The 19753-nt window shown below is 53.4% G+C and overlaps 1 protein-coding gene across 1 annotated transcript in view; it reads right to left on the bottom strand.

Moving 5' to 3' along the window:
* The window catches only part of SORCS2 (sortilin related VPS10 domain containing receptor 2), a 467883-nt gene that overhangs the window by 45631 nt on the left and 402499 nt on the right, over positions 1-19753 (bottom strand). Inside the window, exons 9-11 of the mRNA XM_069495848.1 lie at positions 9914-10093; positions 6114-6260; positions 191-293 (exon numbers count right to left, since the gene is read on the bottom strand). Of these exons, the coding sequence (XP_069351949.1) occupies positions 191-293; positions 6114-6260; positions 9914-10093 (430 nt within the window). The remainder of the gene's footprint in view (positions 1-190; positions 294-6113; positions 6261-9913; positions 10094-19753) is intronic.

Genomic DNA, 19753 nt, shown 5'->3' with positions numbered 1-19753 from the left:
CAGCCAATGCATATTATATGCCCACTCTGGGTTATGCATTCACTCTTCAGAATTTGTCATGAGAGCTGAGCTTCCTGGAGATGTGGTGGCACTGTCTCTCATGAACACATCATGGCCCCAGGCCCATGGCCATCAAGCTACCCTTGGGCTGTATATCGCCTACCAGCTGACTGTGATGGCAGCCACCTACCTGCACCCATGATGAGGCCTGGGGCAGAGTCCTTGGTGTGCACAGTGCCTGATACGTAGGGGTTGTCAGCCCAGCGCAGGTGCAGGTGCAGATGGCAGTCTGGCTGCAAAGAGGAGAGAAGAAACAATGGTCAGCACTTGGGTAGGAGTGTCCTTGGGAAGACTAGGCCTGAGGCCAAACCTGCCCCTTCCCCTTGGCTTTTGGGCGAGAAGGAAGGGCTGGGAGTGTCTTGGAGGAGTGGATAGAGGGTGGGAAGCAGGCTTGGAGGCTGACCATGAGGCGAAGGGCAGCTTTGCCCAACGTCCTGGGAGGGATGGGAGGTGGAGGAGGGTGCACGAGGCAACCAGGAGGATCGGAGGGTTCTCTGGTCCAGATTGGGGGCCCTGTGCATCTGTCATGGTGCACCTGCCCATGGATGCAGCAAGTGGGGCTCCTCCTCTCAGGGAGGGCTCATGGGTCCCAGCAGGTGGGCTTCCCAATACGGCTCCTGCGTGCAGTGCTGGGTCGTGGGACGTGATTCCTGGAGCCTGCACAGCCCAGGCTCACGCTCACTTGCCCAGCCACCCAGAACCTTTACTGGGAGCCTCTACATGACCACAGTAGCCTGGGCAGCAAAGGACAGCTATGGACACCCCATAGACCCTCCCCAACCTGAGAGGCAGAGGGGTGAGTTAGTGTCCTAGAGCTGGAGGGGGCTGGCTCTGGTGACCCCGTTTCTTCTCTCCTCTCTCTGGAAGCCTGAGATGCTGGGTCTCAGACGCTGAGCCCACCTGGATGACCCAGGAGCTCCACCAGAGACTCCACCTAACCAACGATGCCAAAAGGTTTGAGGGGTAATGATTCTGGCGTCAGCCTTTCTGGTCTCCCCAGGTCAGGGAATTCCACAGGACAAAGTGAGATGGGCAGTCCCCAGGCTGGTCCCAGAAAGGGCAGGGCCTGCAGTCCTTGTACCTCCTCTTCATGGCTCTTGGTGTCTTTCTCTGTGGGCTGGGGCAATGCGTCCGCTTCACGGGGCTCCTGAATGAACATGGCGCTGCCTCTGGCGAGCGTCTGTGTCCAGCCCTCCCCTGGACAGGGTGCTGCCCAATCGCTCAGTTATACTAAAGGTGAACGTTTTCTTTGCCCTCTTTGATTTATTTGTTTTTTCTGGTAAAAATCTCCGGTTTGGAAATACCCTAGAATTTGGAAGCCAGAGGTACAGATTTTAACTTAGGAGGCGCCACTAATGCACTGGCAACTTTGGGCCCCGGTTTCCTCATCTGTAAAATGGAGACAGCAGAGCCTGCTGCCCACGTCCTGCGCGAGGTCATTCCAGAATCCCACTGCGGCGTTACGGCATCTGCTCTCTCCCAGAGACATTCTCTCTCTTCATTTGATGTTTTTTATAACACTTTCGTCTGGCCTGTGAACTATGTTTTATACAGAGTATCCTAAATTAAAAATTAAACTGTTCAGTAAATTGCACGTTGATCTGGACCGGACACCTCCGGGCGGCATCCCCCGTTGACAGCCGGGCTTCCTCGGTCTGCACTGAGGCTGTGAAAAATGTATCAGATGCACCATGTGTTGCACGGGTCCATCCATGTGTGACGCCCAGAGCAGGGAAGTCCGCAGAGGCAGAAGGCAGACACACGGTTGCCCGGGCCTGGGGGCGATGGGCATACAGGGACAGCCAAGGGTTTGCGTTCGTTTGGGTGATGAAAATGTGCTAAAATGGACATGGTGATGGGTGCAAACCTGTGAATATACTACAAACCATCGAACTGTACACTTTAAAGGGTGAACTGTGTATGTGAATGATATCTCAATGAAGCTATTAAAAACCAAGAAAAACAAATAAAAAGTGACAAATGTAGCCAAAGGAAGGCCCCGTGCCCGTTGGAGAGTCACACTCCTGCAGATGACTGGGGGACTGGAGAGCGTCCCCAGGGCAACCTGGGGGCCCTGTGCTAAAGATGACAGGGCCCCGGGGGGCAGGGCCTGGTCTCTGTGTCACCCCAGGGGAGCCCTCCTCTCCAGGAACACTTGGGTTGAACAGGGCAGACCGGCCCCAGGGAGGACCCGTGAACTGCTACATCATCTGCTCCAACAGAGGTTTCTGACTTCTAGGACTGGAAGGAAGGTTGGTGAGTTAACACCTTTGGTGGGACCGTTCAGTCCTGTCCCTGCCCACCTGGACAGACCAGGCAGAAAGGGGAAGGGGTGAGCCGGGGAGGGAGAGCCTGTGATCTCGGTGGGGGTCGGGGGGTTCTTGCTGCAGAAGGAAGCTCCAGGCAGGAGAAGGAGCCTCAGCAGGGGCTCAGCCCGCGTTGGTGCACTAGGCTTCCTGGAGGGCAGGTGGGACCGGGCAGGACCAGGGCTCATGGGCGGGTCTCTGTCAACCTTGTCCACTCCCCGGTGAGCTGGCACACCAGACCCCTTTCTGAGCTTGCGGTGGGCAGAGCCACGTTAGAGGGCGCCGCCTTGCGGACCCTGGCTGTCTCCTCTTGCCCCGGCCGCTGGTGGCCTGTCCAGGTTGCTGGCCGGGCTGCAGGGGGAACACCCTCAGGGCGCCCTGTGGTCGACTGTGGCACACAGCGGTGCCCTTGGCATTCCCCTTGGGGCCTGCTGACGGCCACACAGATGTCCTCCCTCGGGCTCGGGCACAGCTGCAGGTGCTCTGCTGGTGCCCGACAGCTGGAGACCAGGCCACACATGTGTCCCAAGCAAGGCTGGGCTGAGTGACGTAGGGAAAGGCAAGCCAGGCGGGCCTGGAGGTGCTGACCCACAGGGCACGCGGATGCTCTGTGAAGGGGCCGGGGCAGCATTAGAACTCCGGGGCGCCCCTTGGGTGTGCACTGGCAGAGATGGGAAGTCCTCTGAGGCCACCCAGCATGAGGGCAGCCATGGGACACGGCCCAGTCCTGACAGAGGTGGGCCCCGGTACTCCAGGGCTGGGTGGGCTGGGAGGGGAGGCCTGCACTGCCCCAAGACGCCCCCTTCTCTGTCCCTTTGGTACATAGGGCCCAGCAGAGCCCTAAAGAAGTGCACAAAGTGTCCAGCAAGTCATCAAACCTGCCGGATGGACAGAGAGGGCAAGGAGCCCACCGTCAGCCCACCCGGATGCCTGACTTCTGCCTCAGCCCCGGGTCTAAGCAGAGTTTCCGTAGGCTAAAAATGAACGGGTTTCTAGTCTGAGTTCGAGACGAAAACAAATTCATAACCATCTTCCAATTATGGTGGATCACCCTAAAACAGATCTGATCCTACCACTCACCTACTAAAAATGCCCCTTCATTTCCCCATTGCTGGAAGGAGATGTCCCCAGACAGGGAGCTGGTCAAACGGGCTGGGAAAAGATTTGTGACCCAGAGTTAAGACAAAAACAGAAGGTTGAAAAATTACATGTGCATTAGGATCCCAACAATGATCTTTTAACATGCGTATGAGCTAAAAGATTGCAAAGAAAAATACATGATTATTGTCACTTCTGGGTGGTGTGATTACAGCTGGACCGTATTTCCCTTTTTACATATTTCTTATTTTCCAAGTATTCTGCCATGAGCAGGCACCACTTTTACGATGAGAAATAAACCCTCGGATGCTATTTGCCCTGTTCATTGAGAGGACGTGTGGCCGAGTGGGGAACACAGTCAGAGAGGTCCCTGTGCGTGGCCGGGTGTGGCCTAGCCCTGCATTGACCCCTTGGCAGTGCCGCGGCCACACACACAGGACTACGGCCTCCCACCGCCGAGGCTTTCCCTCTGTGTCCGCGGAGCCCTGGTGGCCTGTGCGCTCTGCCCCCGTGGCCTTTGTCTCCGCAGGCCGCCCGGGGCTGCACACTCACCAGTTCGCTCCTGTCTTTATTATTTTAAGGTCGGGACATAAATCTCAGAGGTTATCTCCTCACTGAGCTGCGTAATTGCAGACAAGAATCTATTCTTAGCAAAAACTTGCTTTGACAGATTAATATGGCTTAACGTTGCTGGCGATGATACCAAAATTAGCCCTTTCACAGCAATTCTGTTCTCGGAAGGGTTTTACAAACGGCTGATAATTAATTCCCTGCGCAGGTCGACAGGTGTTACCATCCTCCCTCACTGGCAGGAGGGGACTTGTGCAGGCGCCTCAGTGAGAGCTCAGTGGCAGCTCGGCCCGGCCCAGAGCCAGCGGCCGCTGTGTGTGGGGGCAGGCAGGGCCGCCGCCCTGCAGGCACAGAGCCCGCCCGGGTCTCGGGGGTCAGGGCTCTTGGTGTGGGCGGAGGAGCTGCCTCTGCCCATCTGTCACTGCACTGGCCCCGTGGGCCCCCGTTTTCTGATTCTGCCAGACAGAATCCCAGCAAGGCAGGGAGTGCTTTCTGTTTTGTTGACTGGTGTATCTGAACACCCCGAAGAGCGCCTGGCGGGCAGCAGGTGCTCTTGTGCATTTGTTGAATGAATAACCCTGTAAAATAGGCACTGCTATTCTTTCCATTACACACATGAGGAAACTGAGGCAGAATGATGGATGGATTCAGGGGTCCCCAGTGTGCAGTCCTGCCTTTGAGGGGCTTACAGTTGACAGTGGGAAACAGAGAAGCAAGTATGCCCAGTGAAGTCTTCTCAGTGGAGGGGACATGTGGGTAGGGTATTCAGGTATCAGTAGGAGTTTGCTGGATGAGGAAAAGGGCAAGGGCCTGATATCTCTGTGCCAGGGATAGGTAGGTCCCTGTAGTATTTCATTTCATGCTCAGTACAATGTCACAGGGATTTTTATCTTCTTCCCCCACTTTTCATCAGAGGCTCAAAGGCATTGGTTGACTTGGCCAAGATCACACAGTCAATGGGGAAGCTGAGACTGTAGCTCTGTGTATTCCAATTCTGGACTCTTTCCCCACCCTGAGTGGCCCAATGCCTGGGAATGATCCAGGATGCTTGTGGTGGCGAGTTCCCTGTGGTATGCAAGGAGAGAGGCCCTGGAAAGGCCATGTCCAAGGTCAAGGGGGTGGGGGAAAGGGAGTGAGAAGCCTGGCCAGGCTCCCACAGCCCACTCAGCCCTTTCCTGCCTTGCCTCTGCTGGTCACTGAGTGCTCACTAAGCCAGGTCCCCTTAGAGAGCCACCTTCTATTCTCACCAGCATGAGCCTGTGTGCCACCTGGGTCCCTGGTAGCCATGCAAGAGCTCGGGGCAGTCCCCACCACTTTGGGAAATCCCTTCCCCCTCCCCTCTCTAGGTGGCCAAGGGACTCGGGCAGTCTACACCTGTCTTCATGTAGAAAGGCAGCCCTGGCATAGTGGGACCAGCTTTGGCGCTCATGACACTTGGGCTTTGGCCCAGTTCTGCCACTCACTATGATGGTACATTGCCTTTGGGGGCAGATTAGAAACAAATATCCACTCCCTACTCCTTACCTCCATGGGCAGAGTGTACTTCCCGGGTCCTTGATGTTGGCTAATAAGATCTACCAGATATAACACAAGGAGGCTTGGAACATGCTTGCCGGTTTCTATTCACCCCCTTGTGCCTCTGCTACCACCATGAGAACTGGGCTGGTCCCAGGAGGAGGAGGCAAGATGCACAGAGCTGAGACCAGTCTAGAGCAGTTAACTCTCCGACACGTGGGCAAGCCCAGCCAGGATCAGTAGAACCACCCGGATGAACCCAGCCAAGAACAGCAGAGCCGCCCAACTGAGCACCCTCAGATCTGGAGTAGTTGTGTTGGGGGTGGTTTGTCACCCAGAAATTTTGTAAAAGTGAACTGATACACTTCTCTCCCTGACTTGTAGTTAACTCTCTGAAAACAAGGAGTTACACTCCACCCTCTGCACCACACCCAGCAGCAGCAGGCGGTTCATGTGTCTCTGATGGTCCTTCTCAGACATCACTGCCCCTGACCTTCTGGATTCCTGCGGTAACGTCTTGCGTCCACCCCCCGGGAGGTGCGTGGTGTGAGCAGAGGTACTTACAGGCTTACAGTGGGTGGGTTTTCCGTTCATGTCCATGCTGGGTGGTCGCAGGTAATCCCAGTCTCGGCCCTTGTTGTAGGTTATAAGCGTCATCACCTTCCCATCAATTTTTTGGTTTGCCAGAAAGACTCCTTTCACCCCTCTGACCTGGGACAAAAACGCAAGAAGGATTGTAGCCCGACCCTGGAGCTCTCGTGCCTGAGTGTCGCCGAGCTCCCGCCCCGTGCTGAGCGCTCTGCACATGGCCGCATTTCGCCCTCACAACGGCCTTGCAGCTGAGGCACATTCTGTAGGTGAGTGAGGCTCGGAGGGGCCGGGGACCCAAGACTCTGTCCCAGCTGCCACAGCAAGCTAGTTCTGCCTGGCTTCAAGGCCTGAGTGATATTCAGGACCCTGAGCTGTCCTCCCAGGTCCCAACACCAAACCGCAGATGGTGAGTCATGCACCAGAGTCACCGTCCCCCCCAGAGCTCCTGGCTCAGAGCTCAGAATCCCCCACACTGCTGTTTCTACTGCACCCCCGGCCCTGGGCTTTCCTCAGGGACCCCCTCAGCTGTACTGAGGACGGGAGGGCCATGCTGACCCCAGCATGCCCTGGGCAGGGTCTGCTTTGCCTTCATTGCTCAGGGCTGAACTCACTCCCCAGACGCTGCTCCCTCTGCGGGACCAGAGCTGCCATGGCCGGGATAGGGCAGAGTGTGTGCGTATGTGTGAGTGTGTGAGCATGTGTGTGTGTGAGAGAGCATGCGTGTGTGAGTGTGAGCATGTGTGTATACAGGACAAGTGTGTATGAGTGTGAGAGTGTGTGAGTGTGAGCGTGTGTGCTTGTGTGTGTGTGAGCGAGTGTGAGCGTGTGTGCTTGTGTGTGTGTGTGTGTTTTGTGTGAGTGTGTATGTGTGTGTGTGTGTGCTTGTTGGCTATAGACCGTTGGGTGGGTCCCTCCGTGCAGGACTTTGGGCCAGCCACAAACCCACCGAGTGGCCGTGTCTGGAGATAGCGGAAGCCCACACCGGCAGGGGACGCTCTGAAAGGCTGTGTCTCACCAGCGCCCAAAGCCCCAGCAAGGCAGGCAGGAGAAGGGCACCCAGGGACATCGCCTGGGGGCTTCTTCCCCACCCAGCTTGGTCGAGCAGCCTTCCCAGGGGCAGTGGAATGCTGATGTGCCCCGTGACGGCTGGTTTTATTTGGTGATTGCTATTTTATATCTCAGCTGTGTCCCCATGAAAACACTCGACAATAAATAAAGTGGATCCCTCCTGTCCCGGGCAGACCAGCAGTTACCGGCCAAGGCCCCGGGGTGGGAGGGGGCGGGGGTCTGGCTGGCTGAGCATCAGCTCTGGGTATCGACGTGGCTTTGTGTAACTGCCGCTCCGTGGCTGTATTTATTTTCTGTGGCTGCTATAAAAGTTTATCACAAATTGTGTGGCTTAAAACAGCAGAAATTATTCTCTTGGAGGCTGGAGTCCAAAACCAAGGCGTCGCAGAGCCGTGCTCCCTCTGCAGGCTCTGGGGGAGGGCCCCTCCTGCCTCTCCCGGCGCCCGGTGGCTCCTGGCCTTCCTTGGCTTGTGGCCGCACCTCTGCCTCCTTTTCTGCATCTGTGGCTCCTCCTCTGCCTCTTGTGCAGACGTGACGGTTGGACTCAGCCCCCCAGGATGATTCAGGGTGATTTCAGCTCGAGCCTTTCACTTAATTATGCTGCAAAGGTCCCTTTTCCAATAAGGTTCCATGGCAGGGTCCGGGTACGAGGACGTGGGCAGGCCTTTTGGGGGGCCACCATTCAGCCCATGACAATGCCTGTCTCCCAACTGTGACCAGGGATCCTTAGAGGCAGGGGTCGGGACTGTGTCCCCTGAGTCCCCACTTCTAATCCAAGCTCCAGCACGGAGAGGAGCCCGAGAAAGGTTTGCTGTCTTGCCTTGAAGCCGGGTGTGCCCTGCAGAGGGACAGACCTAAAGTGCTGGCCTTCCGGGGCAGTACTTGCCAGTGACATCTGGAACAAATGTTTTTGCCGGATGTGCTACTGGGCGCACAGTAACCATGACAGTATCAGCACCAGCCACACGCAGCAGACCTCAGGTGCCAGGGGCCACACCAGGCCCTCCCCGTGTTACACCTAGTCCCCAGAAGAGGCAAGTGCTGGGGACACAAAGTTGTGCTGCTCTCCCCGTCTAATAGGACTGATGTCTTTGAATCCTCACAGCCACCCTGGGAGGAAGGTACTACTACCGTCCCTGTTTCACATGGGGAAGCACAGGGAAGTTAGGTAACCTGCCTAAGGCCACACAGCAAACAAATACCAGAACATGGACGTGAACCCAGGCAGTCAGGCTCCAGAGTTGGGCCTGTATCCACCGGCCTGATCCCTGTTTGATGGATCTCAGGAAAGTGACGTCACTTGTGAGGGCCCCCAGCTAGTGCTGCCTTTGGACCTGGCCATCATCACTCTCTTTCTGTTCCTCATTCCTCTTCCCTCGTGGGCTTGGCGCACGGATTTGTGCTGCTCGCTGCTTCCTCCCCTGGCTGGCTTTTGTGTGGCCTCAGCTCAGTCTTTGCACCGCCCTCTCCAGGAAGCACTCCCTGACTGCTGTCCCGGGCTGGCCAGTCGCCCCTATATGGTGTCCCCAGGTGCCTGGGAGCCAGTCTTCCTGCTCCACGAGGGCTGGACGTGGCATCCCTGCCTGTGTCCCGAGGGCGGGGCCCAGGCCGTGGCACGTGGCACATGCATCACAGACGCCGTGGCCCGAACAGCCCAGGGGACCTGGCCCTGCCTGAGCTCCCCCGGCCTTGGCGTCTCTCCTCCGCCTCCCAGCAGGGCTGCGTCATGCAGCAGCCAGGACAGCACCTCCAGAGCCAGGTCTGTGACCTGCACGTCCTGCTCGGAGGCTCTGCAGGACAGAGCCTTTGGGGGACAGGGGTCCCCGCCTCAGGCCGGAGAAGGGCCCCCTGCAGGGTGGCTTTCAGCGAGCAGCAACTGCTGGGGAGCAGCACTGAGAGATGGGTTCTCACTGTGAACAATGATTCCATCCATTACGTTCCTGGGGACAGTTGCTCCCGCTGCTGACGACAGGGGAGAGATGAATGCTGAAGCCACCATGCTGGCTCCGTCTGGGAGGGGCCCACTACTCACAAGCCCATAAATGAGAATGTCTGCCCAAGGCTCCACTGGCCACCCATGTGACACACTCCCCTGCCCTGGCAGGGACAAGAGGCCACCATGTGCCAGCAAGGAACTCAGCTCACCCCTACCCAGCACGTGTCACCTACCTGCGGCCTAATGGCACAGGAGTGTGGTCCCCCCACCAGGGCTTCCCACGGGCGGGGCACGCAGGAGGAACTTGGGGGTGGAGGGGAGAGGGTCCCCAGAGGAGGGGCCCACCTTGAAGCAGACAGACCTGGACTAGTCCTGGGTTTCGTGCTTATGTCTGGGTCTGTCTGGGCAGCCTCAGTTTCCTGACTTTTAAGTGGGCTGAGGGGTCCCCCTCCCTGGCTATGGTGTCAGTAAGAACCAAGGACATGGCCTGTGAGTGGCCTGGTCTGGGTGGGGCTGCCGGGTGTCTGAGGGACGTCGGTGGAATCCGAGAAGTGAGATGGTGCAGTGCACCGGCTCCCCCCGGCCGGGGCCCTGGGTCGGAGCAAGCTCTCTCTCACCGCAAAGTCCCTGCGGAACTTCCTCTTGGCCTGCAGAGCCTGAAATATGTTTGCAGACCCCAGAGACAGAGCACGCGGGGAGACGGGGGAGAGAGGGGGTGGAGGGGTGTGGGCGGGCAGGCCTGGCCCCACAACCACACCCGCGGGCCCACCTCGAGGATGTCGATGACCACGCTCTCCTCGGCCTGCCGCGAGCTGCGCACGTCCCGCAGCGCCAGCGCGTAGTGCACGCCGCGCGGGTCCGACTGGTACAGGTTGTAGGTGTCTGCCTGGTACCACTCCTGCACCGCCACGAACACCTGGTTCTCGTCCGTGCTGATGATCTGCAGGTCCTGGGGGGACACGGGGCGGGGCATAGGGTCAGAGATGGGCTGAGGGTGGCGGCGGGAGGAAGGGGGAGCCGGCGGCAGCGTCAGGCTGACCTGGAGCTGCGTCTGGGCTCGGCCGCTCTGGGCTCTGTGGCTGTGGACAAGTCCCACTACCTCCTGGGCCCCCATTTGCACACCTCTAAGATAGGGGTGACACTAGGACCCTCCGTGCCTGGTGTGGGAGGGTGACCAGGGACACCTCCTCTTCCTCGTCCCACGCCAGGCAGTCTGTCCCCCGTCCAGCAGCGGGGAGGAGGTATCCTACCTCCATGCAGCCCCCAGATGGTCAGAGTGACTCGGGGCGAAGGCTGGCTGCCTGCCCCCTGCCATCTAGAGGATCAGTGAGTCCTCCACTCCTTCATTCACTCACTGCATATTTGTTAAGCACCTACTATGTGCCAGGCACTTTCTAGGCACTGGGATACAGTGGAAAACCAGATGTTGTCCCCACCCTTTTCAACATGGCAGGCAGGGGAGCCTGGGAGTCCACTCGGCTCAGGTCCTGGGCTGTAGCTATCACACTGACCCACGAGTCGCCACCCACCCACAGCCCCTGTGACAGCCCCAAGCCGGCACCGGGCCCGCGGGCACACAGTCTGGTGCGGAAGGCAGAGAAGGAGCCCGACAAGGACCCTGCGGCGTGGTCAGGGAGGCTTCCCCAGCTGAGCCTGGGAGGGAAAGTGCTGGGGAAGGGGAAGCCACGGCGAAGGCCCCAGCCTCGGTTCCTGCTTCTGGGAGCAGGTGGCTCAGGTGGCTCCAGAGTGGGCTCAGCACAGTGGTCTCAGGTTCAGGTCCAGATTGTGGGTTTTGTTCTTTTTTTTTTTTTTTTTTTTTTCAGATAGGGTCTCACTCTGTCACCCAGGCTGGAGTGCAGTGGCATCATCATAGCTCACTGCAGCCTCAAACTCCTGGGCTCAAGTGATCCTCCTGCTTCAGCCTCCTGAGTAGCTGGGACTACAGGTGTGCACCACCACACTCAGCTAATTTTTTAGTTTTTGTAGAGACAGGGTCTCACTGTATTGCCCAGGCTGGTCTCGAACTCCTAGCCTCAAGTGATCCCAAATTGCGGGGACTACAGGTGTCAACCACCAAACCCAATCCCAGTTCCAGATTTTTTAATTCAGAAAAAAACAAAACTCAATCAAATACAAGAGAAAATCGGGGATAACTTTGGTTTCTTGCTTTTCTTTTCTCCCGCGTGGGAGGCACGAGAAGAGGCATCGCACAGCCCATTCTGAAGCCATCACGAGCCTTTATCTCACAGCCGCTATTACTCGGCCGCTCTCGCTTGGAAACTTTTACTGCCTGCTGGCAACACAGCTGCCAAGACTCAGGCGCTGAGGATGGATGGCGGAGGAGAGGCCAGGCCGGCATGTGGCTGGGGCAGCCTGAGGATGCGCCTCACTCTACCTTTTCTCGTCTGAGGGGAGGGCGCAGGGAGGTCACTGTTTTTCTGCGTGGTGACAGACCGAGTCCCTACTCTGCTGCTGGAGCGCGGTCTTCAGTTGGGGCAGGTCTGGCAGGTCGCTCGGGGCCAGGCTGGACTCCTGAGCGTGAGGCTGCACCCCGCCCCTCACCGCCTGCCGGTCCCCTGCACCGCGCAACCACAAAGGGCTCTGCAGAAGAGGGGTGCCATGTTGGGAAGCACCTACCGTGCCCCCCACAGACAGGGAGGACCCCATAGCCACACAAACTGGGGCCTGTGTCTCGGGACATGAATCTAACACACAGAAACAACCGGAACCAAGACATGCATAACCAGGGCAGGAGCACAGGGCAGGCCCAGGGCCTGGCGGGTCCCATCTATGCAGTGGGACCACAGGGTGACGCGTGTGAGGTGCCTGCAGGTGGCAGGCTGGTTGCTGCTCTTTTCTCCCCGCCTTGGCACCCTGCCCCCGTTTACTGGTCATTCTCTGCCCCACCGGGGAGGCCTGACCACTGGTCCACGCCGTGGCAGAGGATTGGCCCCTGCAGTCAGATTGCCCTGTGGGGGTGACTGGGGGGCCGGTGAGATCACGGGCGCTTCGGGCTCAGGGCGTGCCGTGGCTTCAACTGCACAGCCAGGGTTCAGTATTCACAGTGGCTGCGTTAATTCTTCAGTTCAGACTTTGCCTCCTCTGGACTGTAAATGCACTGGGTAAGTGTTTTTTACAATCTGGGAGACAAAGGAAACCGTGAAAGTGTCTCAAAGCTACTTGCACTGCCACCCTAGAGAGATTATTTTTTTAATCTTTATTTTTAATTGCTATGGGTACATAGCAGTCATATATATTTATAGAGTACATGTGACGTTTTGATACAGGCACACAATGGGAATTAATCAAATCAGGGTAATTGTGGTATCCACCACCTCAGGTATTTATCATTTCTTTGTGTTAGGAACATTCCAGTTCCATTCCTTTAGTTATTTTAAAGTATACCCTAACTAATTGTTGATTGTAGTCACTTTGTTGTGCTATCAAATATTGCTCATTCTATCTACTGTATTTTTGCACCCATTGATCCATCCCCACTTTACCCCTCCCTCCCCGCTACCCTTCCCAGCCTCTGGTAACCCTCCTTCTCTGTCTCCATGAGCTCAATTGTTTTAATATTTAGCTCCCATATGTGAGTGAGAACGTGCAAGATTTGTGTTTCTGTGCTTGGCTTATTTTACTTAACATAATGTTCTCCAGTTCCATCCATGTTGTTGCAAATGGCAAGATTTCAGTCTTTTTGTGGCTAAATAATATTCCATTGTGCATGTGTACCACAATTTCTTTATCCATTCATCCATTGGTGGACACTTAGGTTGATTCCATACCTTGGCTATTGTGAACAGTGCTGCAGGCAACATGGGAGTGGAGAGACCTTTTCGATATATTGAACTGCCTTCTTTTGGCTGTCTACCCAGAGTGGGATTGCTGGGTCATAGGGTAGTTCTATTTTTAGTTCTTTTGAGGAAACCCCATACCATTCTCCATAGTGGTTTCGCTATTTTACATTCCCAACAGTGTACGAAGGTTCCCCTTTCTCCACATCCTCACCAGCATTTGTTAATTGCCTTTTTGATAAAAGCCATTTTAACTGGGGTGGGATGAAATCTCATTATAGTTCTGATTTGCGTTTCTCTGATGATTAATGATGTTGAGCATTTTTTCACATACTTGTTGGCCATTTTTATGTCTTCTTTTGAGAAATGTGTATTCAGATCCTTTGCCCATTTTACTTTGCTTTAATTAATTGATTTATTTTTTGAGACAGAGTCTCACTCTGTTACCCCAAGTAGAGTACAGTGGTGTCATTACAGCTCACAGCAACCTCAAACTCCCGGGCTCAAGCGATCCTCCTGCTTCAGCCTCCTGAGTAGCTGGGACTACAGGCACATGCTTTGCCCATTTTAAAAATCAGATTATTATATTTTTTCCTATTGAGTTTTTGGAGCTCCTTATGTGTTCTAATTATTAATCCCTTGTCAGATGGGTAGTTTGCAAATATTTTCTCCCATTCTGTGGATTGGAGAGACCTAATATTAGTATTTGAAAATGTTTATGTTTGGGCTTTTTCCCAAGTGTGATTCATGTATTTTTCATGTATATTTTATAGCTTGCTCTTTCTCATTATATGGGGAGCAGTTTCCTCTGCTGTTAAAATTATCTATAAACACCGCTTTTAATGACTGCATGATATTCCATTTTGTGGATAGATTAGATTTTATTGAACCATTTCCCAACTGGTAGATCCTTAGTGTTTTCGACATTATTGCAAGACAATCGTGAACATTCCTAGATGCAGATCTCTGCCTCTCTGGTTATTTCCTTATTGTAAGTCCCCAAGAAGGGAAATCGCTGCCATGGAGACTGGGGACATTTTTAAAACTCATGTTACTTGTTAAATTGCTGTTCCGAAAGTTTTCATTAGTTCCTTCCCCCCCAGCGGGGTTAGAGGGCGCTCATTTCACTTTACATGTGCCAATATTGAGAATGGCCTTGTAAAAATATCTGCTATCACAGAGTTATAAATGATAGGCAATTTTTGCTAAATGTTGCATTTATTTTATTTTATTTTTTGGGAAAAGACAGAAACAGAGACATTTGTTGACATCATTTTTAAACAAAGGACATGAGAAACATTCACATATATGGCTATGTGATTGTACATCGTTGTGTGGCCTGGTTCTCACCTGGAGAAATACGTGGAAGGAAACACCAAGGTTCCCAATGTTTGTTATCAAGTGGAATTAAGTTTGCTTATAAGTAGCAGAAACAGGCAAAAAAAAAAAAAAAAAAAAGGCAACTGAGACAAGCTAGAAGCTCATTTGTCTCCTACGTAAAGGAAGTCTGAAAGTAGACAGTCCAGCTTGGAAGTGCCACAGAGTCACCAGGGACAGAGGCTCCTTTCTTCCCAGTCACCACTCCCTGTCCCTGTCCCGATGTGGCTCTTGTCCTCATGGTCCAAGGTGAGTGCTGGAGCTCCGGCTGTCACACTGACACGCGAGGCAGCGGGGAGGAGGGGAAGAAAGGCTGACCTTTGACAGAGGGCTCTGAGAAGTCACACAGGACAGTTCTGCTAGCATTGCATCGGCCAGATTCTAGAAGCATGACCACATGCGGCTGCAAGGGAAGCTGGGAAATGCAGTCTTGCAGCTGGGAAGCAAGGTACTGGCTCAAGTTCGGTGTTGGTTAAACTAGGATGAAGGGCAGAATGGATATTGAGAGTTTCCTCCAGGAAGTGAGGCAGTCAGGCAAGGAAGAATGAAGAGGCAGCTGGAAATGGTATTATACCTTATAATATTACACTGTATTATAATGGCATATATACGTATTATTCTATTAGTTATAGCGAATGCATTTGAAAGGAGTAATTTTGGAAAAGTTTAAAAGCATTTGTACTGGACATGATTGGGGAAATTTCGCCATAGACGTTTATATAAAATTCATGGAACACCTTCATCAAATTCTTTCAGCGCTTTGCACTTGTCAGCTCACGGCCTGCTGCCTCCGGGCTCCCAGTGAGCGACCTGCTGGCCGTCTTACTGAGCATTGCTTGTACGTGACAAGGCATTTCGAGGTTCTCTCTTTGTCTCTGTCTTTTGACAGGTTGATTACGTGTCTTGGTGTAGGTCTCCCTGTGTTTATCCTTCTTGGGGTTTGGTGAGCTTTTTAGATATTTATATTCACGTCTTTCATCAATTTTGGTAAGTTTTTGGCCATTATTTCTTCAAATGATCTCTCTGCCCCATCTCTCTTCTTTTCCTTCTGCAATCCCCACAATGCACGTGTTGGTCTGCCGGATGGTGTCCAAGGGTCCCTTAGATGGCATTCACTTTCGTTAATCTTTTTTCTCTCTGTGCCTTAGACTTGATAATTTCAGTTGCCTGAAATTGATTCCCTGATTCTTTCTTCTGCTTTTCAAATCTGCTTTTGAATCCCTCAGGTGAATTCAAATAATTCTCAACTATTCTCTTTAGCTCTAGAATTTCTTTTTGGTTCATTTTTATGTTTCCTATCTCTTTATTGCTATTTCCATTTTGTCCATGCATCATTTTCTTGTTTGGTCTGTGTTTCTCGTAGTGCCTTGACCACCCGTATTAAAGTCTTTGTCTAGTGGGTCTGCCGTCTGGTCTTTCTCAGAGGTTTCTGTTGATTTTTTCCTTGGAACGCATGTTTGTGTGCCTCATAACATATTTTATGTCAAAAACTGGACATTTGAATATAATGTCTAATCTAATAATATGGTAACTCTGGTACTCAGATTGTTCCCTTTCTGCAGGGCTTGCCATCTTGTGTTTTTATTTTTGATTGCTGTAGGCAGTCTCTGTACCAAGGATCGCCTTACATGTAAACGTAGGTCTGAGGCCTTTTCTGAGTTGCGCTTTTCCTTGGGTGTGCATGGTGGCTGTCTAAATCCCCCATATATGTGGTTGCTTTGAACACACTAGTCCTTCAAGGTCTGGCTCCCCAAAGGGGAAACTAAAAGGGGGAAAAATAGGCTCTAGCCCTTTAAATCCCCTGGAAGCCACTTCAGCTAGTGGTGGTGGCGACAATGGTGCCCATCTGTGTGTCTGCACCTGCGCAGTCGGGTCAGAAGCGGTCAGCAATCACAGCGTAGACCCTGGGATTGGGAGGACAAGGTCCTCACTGCCCACTCTGGCTCCTGCAAGCTGTGCGCAGGCCGCTCCAGGGACACAGGCACATTCGCCGGCCACAGGGTTAGGGGCGGGCATGGTGGCCTTCACCAGGCTAAGAGCTGAAATTCTCAATATTAACCTTTTTTTAAAAAAAAAAAACTCATAGCCACAGAAGCTGTGATGTCAAAATTTGCCTTGATATACCATCCAGGCCTTCACTTGGAAACTACAAGCCTTCGAACAGACTTCAGATTCCAAAGTAACCACATGGGACAGATTCTGCCAGTGCAATTGCTGTCTAGGCAGGGAGACGGGGTCCTGGCGCTGTCTCCTCTGCCATCGTCCCTGATGTCACTTCCTCCTTTATTCTTGTGGTCTGTGAATATTAATTTACTTTAAATAGGTTATTCCAAATACAGGAATATTTTACTTTAAAGTAAATTTGCATTTACCCTTTTTTTTTTTTTTTTTTTTTTTTTTTTTGAGACAGAGTCTCACTCTGTTGCCCAGGCTAGAGTGAGTGCCGTGGCGTCAGCCTAGCTCACAGCAACCTCAAACTCCTGGGCTCAAGCGATCCTCCTGTCTCAGCCTCCCGAGTAGCTGGGACTACAGGCATGCACCACCATGCCCGGCTAATTTTTTCTATATATATTTTTAGCTGTCCATATAATTTCTTTCTATTTTTAGTAGAGATGGGGTCTCACTCTTGCTCAGGCTGGTCTCGAACTCCTGAGCTCAAACGATCCGCCCACCTCGGCCTCCCAGAGTGCTAGGATTACAGGCATGAGCCACCGCGCCCGGCCGCATTTACCCCTTTTTATGAATGTTTTTTATATAATTGATATTTATTTGCATTTTCTTCTCTTTTGTGTGTTTATAGCCTTGGCTTATTTTTTTTCCTCTCGCTTAGGGAACTTGAGTATTTTTTTTAAATAAAATCATTACAAGTAAACAATTCAAACAAAGAATATTGGCAAATATAAGAAAAACTATTTAACCTTTATGGTTTTCACAGATAGGTAAATTAAAACACCAGAAGGGTATCATTTGTATCCTTTAACATAGAAGGAAGATAGAAAAAATGATATAACACAAAATTTGGCAATGCTATGTTGAAACTGATCTACTCTAACTTTGCTGGTGTCAGAGTGGAAGTGTTTTAGAAAGCGACTAAGCTACACAAATACTTGTACCTGTTGTCCCAAAGTCCTTCTTAGCCTTTAACTTAAGAGAATTAAAAAGAAATACCCGCAGGCACAAATATATTCATTGCAGCACTGTTTGTAATTATGAGAAATGGAAAGAGCCCAAATGTCCAAATGAGAAGAGTGTGGCTTAGCTGAACAGGGTCCGGTCTCCTCAACTGAAAGTTGTGCCGTCATGTAAAGTGGGTGTCGGCGTTCTAGAACAAGGCTCCGGCTGCAACGTCCTGTGGAAGCAGGCTGTAGAGGGGGCGCCTGCTTGTGATTAGGCTACACGAACGTCACTTTGGCATATGGCTGAAGACTGCAGGGTCGGGGTGGGGGACATAAACAGGGACAGCGTGGACAGGCAGGGAGGTTTGTGGGCGAGGCCCCTGCAATCCGATTTCTATTGTTCTCATGATGCTACTCAGGCAATGAAAAAAAGAAACAGAAAAAAGTTGGGGGTGGCGTGGGGGTAGGAAACAGGCAAGAGGTACAAGTCACCATAAAACAACAAAATCCGATTAGGAAATTCCATTAGCCAGTTCTAAGAACCAGCTGCGAGGGGACCCAGGTTGGGCTGCTCTCCTGAGCGGCGAAGCTCTGGGCGACGAGAGCGTGGGGGAGCCCTGCAGGGCGCCGGGACCGCTTCCGGGAGCAAGCCGACCCCCGTCATCCTCGGCTGCCCTCACTGCGTCCTGGGCACGGACCCCTGAGCGAGGACACTGAGAGCCCCTACAAATGCCACCCGCTCTGGACGGGTTCCTGGTCTTCCCTTGGGACTGAATGACGTGAAGCTGTGTCTGTCATTTCTGCCGTCCCCTTATGACACTGGGCCGTACCTCTTAGTAGAGCCTCACGAGTCTTTTCCATGACCTCCAGTTTCCACAGAAACGGGGGAAGAAGGAAGCCGGTGTGAAATGCACTCTGCCGAGGGCTCGCAGTGGCAGTGGGGGACACGCCACGGTGCTTCCTGCAAATCTCACCGACGACTTTGAGAAACACACACTGGGACATCACATCTGCAGACGGGGACGCCGAGGTCCGGGGGCCATTGCTCAAAGTCACAGAGGTCTGGACTTGTGGCCTCAGAGACAGTGTTCCTCAGAGCACCCTTGGAGAAAACCTGACCGCTGGTCCAGCCACTCCCACGCCCACGACCAGAGGGGGGCGGAGACAGCCCCTGGCGTGGGCCCGACCCCCAGCCACGCACCCCCCGCTGCAACACTGGGACAGAGGGCCCAAGACACAGGAGGCTTCGGATGGCACAGCCCCTAGGGCCACTGCCCCAGGGGCCAAGGGAAAGCCTCTCACATCTGAAACAGTCCCTCACCCCCCAGGGATGCCAGCTGCCTTTGCCTGAACCTTTGCCAGAAGCCATTAGCTTGCAGTTTGCTCAGCCGAGCCTGGAGTCGTCTACTAAGCTTGCTCCTTTCCTTCTTTCCTTTCCTTTCTATTTTTTTCTTTTCCTTTCCTTTTTTTAAAGAGAAGTTTTAAGAAGGCCTCCTGGACTTTTCCTGTCTCTGGCTCCCCAGCGCAGAAGCTCATGTGCCCAAGGACTTTATCACAATCTACAGTCCCCAGCTTGGAGGGCCAGGGCAGTGGTGTCCTGTCCTCTGCCCGCACTCTCTGCCCCAGGGCCTTTGCTTGTGCTCCGCCCTCCATGGAACCACTTTTCCTTGCTCTTCCCAGAGCCGCTTCATGTCCTTTGGGCTTCAGATGCAATGTCCCCTCCAGGAGCCTTAGTCAGCCACACACTCACACGTGCACACACGTCCTCTGTCACTCTATGTCTCGCTCCCTTCACAGCCAATCCCAACTTGCAGTTGTTTCGCACAAGTGTCTGTCTCCTTGATCTTCCACCTGTTCTCTGTCTGGAAACCCTGCAGGAGCCGGGACCTGGGCGCCTGACCCACAGCCGCAACATCAGCTCCCAGCACAGTGTCTGGCTTACATCTGGTGCTCAGGAAAGCCGTGTGGAGGCAGGGGAGGCTCAGCCTGTGCCGCTAAATTATGCATGCGGGGCAGCAGTCTGTAACACACATCCTCTGACCGTCCCCTGGAGGGGACTGTGGCATGAACCTGGGTTGACTCACTTGGGCCTGGGTTTGAGACCTGCTTTGGTGTCTAACTAGCTGTGTGGCCTTAAACAGGCTCCTCAGCTTCTCTGAACTTGATCACCTCCTCTGTGAAGCGGGAATGGCCTATGAGCAGGGCTGGGATGGTGGAGCTAGGCTCTGAGGCAGGGCCAGGGGCAGGGTGAGGCAGATCTGCCCCTAGATCCCCCTCGTTTGCTTGCCCAGGCTAGGGGAAGGATGCAGCATTAATTGA

This window comes from Eulemur rufifrons, chromosome 20 (assembly GCF_041146395.1).
Source record: "Eulemur rufifrons isolate Redbay chromosome 20, OSU_ERuf_1, whole genome shotgun sequence".
Lineage (NCBI taxonomy): Eukaryota > Metazoa > Chordata > Mammalia > Primates > Lemuridae > Eulemur > Eulemur rufifrons.
This window is presented reverse-complemented; position numbering and strand designations above follow the sequence as displayed.